This window comes from Genypterus blacodes, unplaced genomic scaffold, assembly GCF_046128005.1.
Source record: "Genypterus blacodes isolate CSIRO-AG114 ecotype Tasmania unplaced genomic scaffold, CSIRO-AGI_Gbla_v1 ptg000029l_1, whole genome shotgun sequence".
NCBI lineage: Eukaryota > Metazoa > Chordata > Actinopteri > Ophidiiformes > Ophidiidae > Genypterus > Genypterus blacodes.
The window spans coordinates 4,219,144-4,229,080 of record NW_027466842.1 but is presented as its reverse complement, the minus strand read 5'-3'; the positions used below and the strand labels follow the sequence as shown (position 1 = coordinate 4,229,080).

General features: G+C 42.9%; 1 protein-coding gene across 1 annotated transcript; it reads left to right on the top strand.

The window, feature by feature from the left end:
- Nucleotides 1-2,041: 2,041 nt before the first annotated feature.
- On the top strand, nt 2,042-4,394 carry snai2 (snail family zinc finger 2). Its single transcript, XM_076145178.1, has 3 exons — nt 2,042-2,290; nt 2,531-3,052; nt 3,466-4,394. Exons 1-3 carry the CDS (start codon nt 2,212-2,214, stop codon nt 3,645-3,647), a joined length of 783 nt encoding a protein of 260 aa, XP_076001293.1. The 5' UTR covers nt 2,042-2,211; the 3' UTR covers nt 3,648-4,394.
- The last annotated feature ends 5,543 nt before the right edge of the window (nt 4,395-9,937 follow it).

The window sequence follows — 9,937 nt, the reverse complement described above, 5'->3', positions numbered from 1 at the left end:
TTTATGTCTTTCCAGATCCGATTGGGAGCTTTGCAGCAGTCCTGTGCTATTAACGGCTAATTTCTGACAACAAAGCACGCTCAACCATCTAACATAACCATCTGGGTGAGGTTTTCATCAGTCCATGCTACATCAAATAAACCAAATGTTATCCAATTCAGCTCTTGTGATTCTATTGAAAAGTATCCTTGGCTCATTGCTCTGTTCTCATCTCTTGCTTATACATTTTATGCTTTTAAAAGAAAAAAAAAGCCTCAAATAAGTCCTTGTAGAGCTGTGTAGTGATATGAGCAATGTCGCAGAATAATCACATCCATTTATTACTGTATCGTTGTGCTCTGAATACAGGGAGCACGGCTGAAATCTGCAATAAGCTCCATTTTTCACTACAGCCGATGCAGACCGCAGCTCTTTGATATGGTCTGCTGGTCTTGCGGCACTGATTAGAAAGCAATGCCTTTTTTCCAGCGCACAAGGTAAAGCGCTGGATCACCACCAAACACCGTCATCGCTCACACCTCCTGCTCACCGTATGCTAATTGAGGTATTGTACAGAACGCTGAATGAGTATGTGACAGTCGCCGAGAGTTATTACGCATAGATAACCTTCCCTTGCCTTTATAATTCCACTTAGCACAAAGGAAAACTATTCATGATCTGCAATTATGTTCTCTAGATAAGATAAGCGCCTCACAATTAACTTAAGGCATGGCCCCGGATGTAAGGAGCTTTTCATATCTGCTGACCCAGCCAATCAAACTGCTCCAGGAGCTGCTTTTTGATGAAAACCAGCAAAGCCTTTGCCTTTTGCCTTTGTGACTGTAGCTTCCTAACCTGCTCCCCCTGCCCTCTGAAGTGAGTTGAACACAAGGGGGCGTAGACTGCTAACTTTGTCTCTCCTCGTCCAGCTGAGCAGCAGAGATAAAATTCGATTATGTATCATGTCTGACCTTGAAGGGGAAACTACACTTACATTTACATTTCAAGGAGAGATACCTTATTGCATTACAGCCGAGGAAGCGTGGGTTCCTCCTCACTCAGCTGCATTAGGGAAGCCCACCGTTAGTAACAGAAAGGCAGGCAGGTTGAGTGGATGAGTGGGAGGCAGTGTGGTTCATTTGCTGCTTTGATCGCTGATTAATAAAGGTCCAAATATAGATGGTTAAACGAGCATGTATGTAGAGAATAAACCTCCCCTCCTTCCCCCATCCAATCATCGCCATTGTTAGCAGCGCCAGCAGTGGTGGGAGTATTCACCAATTCAAATATGCCTGCAGTACAGCCTAATCAAGTCTCCAGAGGTTATAACACAACAATCAGCAACAACTTACACACACACACACACACACACACACACACACACACACACACACACACACACACACACACGATTGCATTAGCAATGGCATTTTAAGCAGTCGCGTCCATCTCGCTTTCTTACTCTTATTCTATTCACATTTTCACACATTATATCTTTAACGGCTTTGCAATGTCAGATGCTTTTAAATTGTTATTTTTTTGGAAATGCAAGTTGCACACACACACACACACACACACACACACACACACACACACACACACACACACAAACACACACACATCATTGCAAAGATGAAATGTTGGATTTGTTCAAAATTCTTAGATAGATAGATAGATAGATAGATAGATAGATAGATAGATAGATAGATAGATAGATAGATAGATAGATAGATAGATAGATAGATAGATAGATTTTAAATGAATATGTAATTATTCATATTTCCTCTGCTTATTCAATGTGGGTAAACTCTTCAATACAAAACCACGTCATCACACACACGCACACACACACACGCACACGCGCACACACACAGAGGCAGACACCAGCACCTGTCTGAGTTGAGGCTGCTGGTAGTAACTCCGCCCTTTAGGGTGTTACTACAGGCTAAAAGTCTATTTTAACAGCTCTGTAGTAAAAGCGCGTTTTAATTGGTTTGAGCTCCCAGTTTATGTAAATGGTGGTTCGCGGCTCCTCCCATGCACCTGATCGAGAGTATTTACGGCTCTTTACTGCTCCACGCTGCACTGTTTCCAAGAGCGCAGCGCCGCACCATGACACTCCACCGCTGGACTAAGCAATAGGGATTCCCGTCGCCGAACACCGCTGCACTCGTCGTCCACCGCCGAAAAAGATCGCAAAGTTTTGCCAAAGTTGCCTATTTGGTCACCAAGATGCCACGCTCGTTTCTGGTCAAGAAACATATAAACTCTGCCAAGAAGCCAAATTATAGCGAGCTGGAGAGTCCCACAGGTAAAGTTTTACAAAGTTCATTGATTGAGTTTGGACCACAAATGCAACACAGCAAAGTTTAAAAGTTGTGTGTCGATGCGATCAAATGATTTTTAAAGTTGTTTTCTGGCTGAGTTTGAATCAGTGCTTTTCACTTAGATGACAGCAGAAGTTTGTTGCCACATACACTCACACACACACACACACACACACTCTCAGGCAGGATGTGACTCACTCTTTTGCTTTTATTCCTGTTTTCAGTCTTTATTTCGCCGCACATCTACAAGGGCCTCCCCCTGCCTCTCATCTCCCAGCCGGAGATCCTGAGCCCGGCAGCCTACAGCCCCATCACGGTCTGGACTACCAGCAACCTCCCGCTCTCCCCGCTGCCCAGTGACCTCTCCCCCATCTCGGGATACCCTTCCTCCCTGTCCGACACCTCCTCCAAGGACCACAGTGGCTCCGAGAGCCCGAGGAGCGACGAGGATGAGCACATGCTCCCCAAGCTGACGGATCCTCACGGCGTGGAAGCAGAGAAATTCCAGTGTGGTTTGTGTAACAAGTCCTACTCCACGTACTCCGGACTGCTCAAGCACAAGCAGCTGCACTGCGACGCCCAAACGAGGAAATCCTTCAGTTGTAAATACTGCGAGAAGGAGTACGTCAGCCTGGGAGCTCTCAAAATGCACATCAGGACTCACACGTTGCCTTGTGTTTGTAAAATATGCGGCAAAGCTTTCAGCAGACCGTGGCTCCTTCAAGGACACATCAGGACGCACACAGGTGAGCATCAAGACAGGGCCACCCCATCAGAACCTCTATGTAGGGGCTGCTCTAGATTTAATAGCCTCTCAAGCTCTGTTATTCTGCCTCTATTATCCTCTAGTGCAGACTTTTGTTTATAGCTTATTCTTGTAGGAAAATGTGATGTTTAACTGAGCTCCTCCATCTACAAATCATTATTATGTTCTGTAGGTTTTTATAGCTGATATTTTCCCCCCTGTTTTGCATGGAAATCAGCCACAGGGTGAACTCAGTATAGTGTGATTTTTGTTTAGTTTTGCGTCCCCCGGATGCTTCAGATTCAGAGTCGATGTTGCACAGCTGTGTAAGTTTTTTTGCAGGCCATATCTGTGTGCCATCACTTAAAAAGCTTTTCCTCTCCCCCTCTCCCTCTCTCTCTTCCCCTCCCACAGGAGAGAAGCCGTTTTCCTGCCCGCACTGCAACAGGGCTTTCGCAGACAGGTCCAATCTCAGGGCTCACCTACAGACCCATTCGGATGTGAAAAAATACCAATGCAAGAACTGTTCCAAAACCTTCTCCAGGATGTCTCTTCTGCACAAGCATGAGGAATCTGGTTGTTGTGTAGCACATTGAAACGGGGGGATTCTGTTCCAAAAAGAAACCTCTTGTCGCTTTAAAAAAGAAAAACATTTTCCAGCCCAGGAGAACTGTCAGGGAAATCACACTGAGGGTTTTTGTTCCAAATATGCAGACTTTTCTATGAGCGATCCATTTCATTTCAGAGGGCATATTTCTGTCATGTGCCTCTCATCTCCAGCAGTGTTTCTGTGGTTGCTATCAGTGTTGATCTTTTGTCATGCGTGTACTCACCTACCTGTGCTATTCATGCACTTTCTGCATGTCTAGATATGTTCTTCTGCCATGTTTATCAATGTCTCTGCCTAAATATCTTCCCCGGGCTGTGTGTTTGGTTGTAACGGACTCCTCCACTTTTTTATACGAAACCACGCAAACTACACTAAAGAAAAAAGGCGCATTATACACGACATAATGAATATAAACGGTGGAATCCTGAAGCCATTCTTACTTAGGGAACAAGTGCAACCTTAGTTTTTAGGGTGAAATTGTTATAACTTTTGCACAGTCATTAGAAACTGTTTGCCAGCACTCAAAATAGCAATACGATTCCTTTCAAGTGCCTCAGTTTTTCTTGGCAATATGTATTTTTCAACAACAGTTTGCTTTTATATTTTTATATATTGAATGTAAGCGTGACTGAGATGATTGTATATTAACAGTGAAAACTGTGATGCTGAATTACTTTGATATTTTCATATCCTCATGACACTTTTAAAATAAAGTTTCATGACTTTTGTATAATTTCGGAATCTTTCAAATCACTTTCTCTGGCTTACCCTCCTCTTGTTTCTCTCTGTGTGTGTGTGTGTGTGTGTGGGTGCTGCCATTTCACATTCTGCTGCAGCGCCTTGTTGATGTAAACTTCAAACTGAATAATTTGCAGAAATCCAAATGATATTTAATCCACCTTGAGCTGTCTCATGTTGTGAAGGAGACGGAGGGAGGTGACTTAGTGCTGAATCGAGCCTGAACCTGTTCACTGTGAACCTGTTCAGACATCAAACAATCTTGAAATTTAACACATACTAGCTATATTGATCTGCACTCACTTGTTACACTCTTTGAGGGCCCCATGACTCTTCCTTTACCCAAGTGTGTCTAACTTTTAAATGGAAACACTTCTCCTCGAGAGCCATTTATATATTTATATATCTAACTTAGCCACTGACTGCACTTCTTACAAGAAAAAAAAAAAAAGGCTATCTGTCAGTGCCGGCGTCAAACTTCAATCGATCATTTGGTGGCGAGGGTGTTTTCTTACTTCCCTGCTCAGTCGCTGCAATCACTGCAGGGGCAGAGGGCAGGGAGATATTTAGATTCTAATATGTTTTCTCAAAAAGCTTGCATTTGCATTTGCTTTGACAACCTCTGTGAGTTCTGGGCCGTCTGCCATCGTGGATGAAATAGACTTCCTTGGGCTACGTTTTGTTGTCTTTCACCATATGATGTCTTTCTATTCGCGACACGCAGAGAACAAAACGTAGAATGCCTCTCGGGCTACAGTCAAAGCCCACAACTCTTTCTAACAAACCTGAATGTTTCCATTTGCGTCCTAATGCCCAAAAGCTGCTGACCTGAGTGATGTGATCTGACAAACAGACACTTGTTTTTGCAGGGCTGTGAGGGGGGTTTCTGAGCTCCTCTGTAGGTAGATTCTCCTGCCTGTGAGTCAGCGTCAAGCTATTCCAGGTGCTCGCCGCCCGCCCGCTCGGGATCTGTCCAGGTGGCTCCAGGCTCTTCGACCCCACTGAATAACAGGTGCAGAAGGGAGGGAGTACAAGTGATACAAACCACAGCTCAGGCTTCCATGTAAGAGACCTCAAGCGTGACTTATTGTGGGGAAATTACAAGCGGCGGGTCGGTTTTATTCAGATCCTTTGCCTCATAAAAAGGCGAGTGCCATCAAGGGGGCCACTGTGAACTCCTGCACTGGTGGGATGGCGAGGTTGTTGTTCCTCACCGTTCTTCAGGGATGTAACAACAACCACAAACCGTCATTTTGTTATACTGTAAAAATGAATAATACCAATTAGCTTTATAATAGCACAAAAAATCCACCCTTACAATAATAATTAACTGCATGAATGATTTGACAGATAACAGCAATGTGTTAAAGGCCCCCCCCCCCTCGAACGTGAGTGTATTTGATTTAGCTGTTGCCTTGGTAGTGGGAGGAGATGCGGAGGCGGAGAGGCAGGAACTCATTTGTTTCTAAAGCACATAGCTGTTATAGGATGTGTTGTAGATTGTGAGGGCGAATCTTCGTTAAGAGCGGCAAACTGTTACTCGTCACACAGTTGTGTTTCGTTTACAAATGCGAGGCTCAAAACAGGTCTATTCCCTCGGTGTTGAGTAATCAGCCAAAACAAGCCTCGGCAATGAAATGTGGAGCTGATAAGGTTTGATTTGATTTGTTCTTCCCTTAGAGTCCACTGATGTGAAAATATGTGAGGCCTAAATTGAGTTATTTGGAATTTTTCGCCTTTTCCTGACAACTGTAGCTGTCTATTAACCTCAATTTACATCTCATGCATTCACTTTAGACTAAAAGTAATTATGAACAACAGAAATCAGGCCATTTTGATGACATCACATGCCATTACAACATGCACCTCCTCACTCCACAGTGGTGAGCGGCTATAATCATAAAGGAAAAAAAAAAGCAAAGGAGTCAGCATGGCCTCAGGGGTGGGATGAGGGGCTGAGATGTAAAGCAGGGCTCAGCTCTCAGAAACCTGCTGACTTTACGGTGAATTCGAGGGGTATGATTCCTTTATGACCATCAAGTGGAACAAATAAAGTTAACGCCGTCCTCTGAGACCTGATTGTCCTAACCGGAGCGTGATCCTCAGACCCCCCTGTAACCCTGCCACATTAGAAAGGAGATGATTGTGTATTTTATTCCAATGCGCCCGGAGGAATGTATGCCTGTTTATTGAGCTCCCCCATCTTGTTAGAGACTATTCTCTTACATTTCTGTTGTCTCCTCCAGTGGGGAGCCATATAGGATGGATGTGCTTTTCAGCTAGAGGGGGCGTCTCCTGATAATAGTGTTTGCCTCTAATTGCGCAGCGCCCTTCGCATCGGCGCTCTATTTGTTAATAAATTGGATTCAGATCAGGCAGGCATAATTCAATCAGTGGGGAAAATGAAATCTTTTGAGGTTTTGTGGCCCAGTACACTCTCCATGCATCTTATTAAAGGGAAAGAGTAATGCAAAGGGAAGGGAAGCCAGTAAAGAAGAAAGTGCATGAGTGTCAAAGCAGGGAAATAAGGATATGACAAGACGTTTGATGTGAGACAGGCGCTTTCTGACCCCTAATGTGGGTCGGGAATGATTTTTGTTGAACGTGTCACAATGAGCTGCAGTTAAGAGTCAAGCGGAGACAGACGAGGCAGTGTTGTCTTAATCAATCGCTCTGTGCTCTGTTCTCGTTGCCTTCTTGTTGAGCAGAGGTCATCTGTCAGAGGATCCTGTGATCATATTTACTTGATTGTATTTCCTCTGTAATGTTCAACCCGCAAAACCCCATGACCACAGCAGGATCGTCTCTGTAAACAACACGCTGCTTTGTAGCCACACATGATCTGACAGATTGAAACTCGTCGTGTTCCATGGAAGGTTTTCGCTTTCGAGCTGAGGTGGGGAAGTTACCACAGTTACTGCTTTCCTTGAGTGTTGGCATTGTGGGAGACTTTCTGTCTTAGTATGATACTTTTTTTTTTATCCCACTGCATTTTTCTTACAACTGTGGTTACATGCAACATCACAGTGCGTCCTTTGGTCTTTTACATTCAACATGAGACATTCTTAAAATATCGCTGTTGTTGGGTGAAAATCTTACTTTTCGCCTCTTAAGGAAGTGTTCAGGAACAGCTTGTGTTTGAGTTTGAATTTTTATCTGAGCTCATCTAGAAACAGGAAATTCCAAAATGGTACATATAAGTTTTTCTCCCCAACAGGTTATTTGAAAAAGGCCTCATTTATAAGGGTTTCATCAGTTCAGTATAATAACTGTTTCCATATTTTTTGGGTGACTTTTAATAGAATCTACTGTATCTACAACTTCCCCAATTATTGTCTTTTTCTGTCATTCTTCAGCTAGGATTTTTGACGATTGATATTCAAATATGTTGTTTCATCCCATTTTAGAATTATAATATTTTTCAGGGATTTATAGAGTAAGTGAAAAAGCAAATTTGACTTAAACTTAAAACATTATACTGATGATGTAGGTTTCCGTCTTCATGATCAACTACGTGCACAAATTGGTTGTGTGGTTTTGATCAATTACACTTCACTGGAGCAGTTTAAATCTTCCAGGCATCGTACATCATTCTGTCCAGTCTTTCCTATTTGAATTCAGAATTACTTCTTCTTCTCTCTCTGAGTAATTTTTCATAGTTAAGTATTTAATACAACCTGAAATCTTTGACCACAGCTGCTAAATGTAACTATAATTGGAGAGAGACTGTTCTGTGTTCTGTAGGTATGAGTCAGCAGAGCCAGGGGTTTGCCGTCCGAACCAAAGATGTCACTTGGTTTGGATTTTTATCTACCTGAACATGCAGTTCTCTGGAGACGGGACATTTTCCCTCCTCGTCCCACAGGAGCGTCCCATTCAGGTGAATCATGTTTTCCTCTCCTCTGCCGATCACGACAAGGTGACGCTGGACAGGCGTCAGCGTTATCGAATGATACTCCGACAGGGACAGCTGAATGGTTGTCAACTTCACAAGGTGGTGCGGGAAATTCATGAGTGAGGCCACGGCGCCGCCACAGTAATGGGGAGTTACAGCTTTTAATATGAATAATGATGACTACCTACTTTGAACAGAGGATGCATGACATTACTCATTTCTAATCCTTTTAGCCTTTACAGGTGCATTTCACACGTCCATCAACTAATTTAGCCTGAAAAAAGTGCTGTGTGATATCACCCGCCATGATTCATCATATTTATCACCAGCATCAACTTCTCTATCGCCGCTGGAAACTCGTCTTCCTCTTAAATAAACATATACGCAGTGCTCCATGCAAGCTTTCCTTCATTGTTCATGCTTCCCCCTCGCTGAATTAATTTGTAAACACAATTGCAACAATCCCCGCTATGCTGATGACACGCAATTATACCTTCTGTTAAACCCTGATGATTCAAACAGCCTTGACATACCAAACAAGAGCCTTGATGTCTTCGGGCGCTGCATGTCTCAGAAGGTTTTACAGGAAATCTTCCAAAAAAAAAAAGTAATTGGTCCTGCCATCTGAAGTTGGAGGATCCAAAGTAAACCAAGGCCATGCCCACATTAATGAGGATACACTTTCGATCTTTTATTATTGCCGCCCCGAGAAAGTACTTTAGACCACAGAAAACTGATCTTTGCTTGTTTCCTCTCCACTGTGGACAAGTGAACATACAAAGTCGAAAACTACAAGATGGAAACTGAAAACTGAGCTTTTCAACAAAATTCCAGCACTGATTGGCAACACACTCCATACTTGCTACAATACACACACAATACTCCCTGCGTGAGGCTAGTATGCCCACTGAGTAAAAGTGCGCTGAGGCGACCGATTTAGTGCCTTAATTGCAGTATATGGTTGATATTTAAAGTGCATGAAAATGTATTCAATATCAAAGCGAAAGTGACGCGCAAACTGTAAAGGCAATGTATAAAATCATTACCATAGCAACTAGAACTTGTGCTACTTCTTCTTCCGCCTCTAGGCTGCCCTTTGATATACTGTATGGCTCTTCACACTTTTTAGATGTATATTTTTCGCCCTGATGTTGCACTTTGTGTTTGTTGAATGTGAATATTGAACGTCAAATTAATCAATCTTAAAACAAAGTTGTTCACTTATCCGTCTCATCCTCCCATCCGACTCCTGACTACGTTTGCATTAATTGCACACTATTGTCCAATAAGGTGAAATGTGAATAACACATACAATATACATGTTTTGCATTTGTAGGATGCCACTGAGTATACATAACATGTTGTGTAATCAGATGAAGAGGAGAGGCTGCCAGGTGAGGAAATGAATGCAGAAATGTTTAGATTCTAATCACATAATAACCAATTTTCAAACTTGTCTTTCCAATTCTCGAAAAATATCTATATATTGCCTTAATTGGAGCCGAGTGGAGTGTTACTGACCTTCTCCCACCTTTGCCAAAAATGACCACATCACATTTTAACTGTCCCACAAATGACTCCCACACCAGATTCCTTTCTTTGTATTTACTGTATTTTCTATTGCCAATGCAGATGTATTACAT

Coding starts and splice junctions, on each gene's coding strand:
- snai2 (XM_076145178.1), top strand. CDS start 2,212: ATGCCACGCTCGTTTCTGGTCAAGAAACATATAAACTCTGCCAAGAAG. Junction 2,291..2,530: donor CGAGCTGGAGAGTCCCACAG/GTAAAGTTTTAC, acceptor TCCTGTTTTCAG/TCTTTATTTCGCCGCACATC. Junction 3,053..3,465: donor ACACATCAGGACGCACACAG/GTGAGCATCAAG, acceptor CCCCTCCCACAG/GAGAGAAGCCGTTTTCCTGC.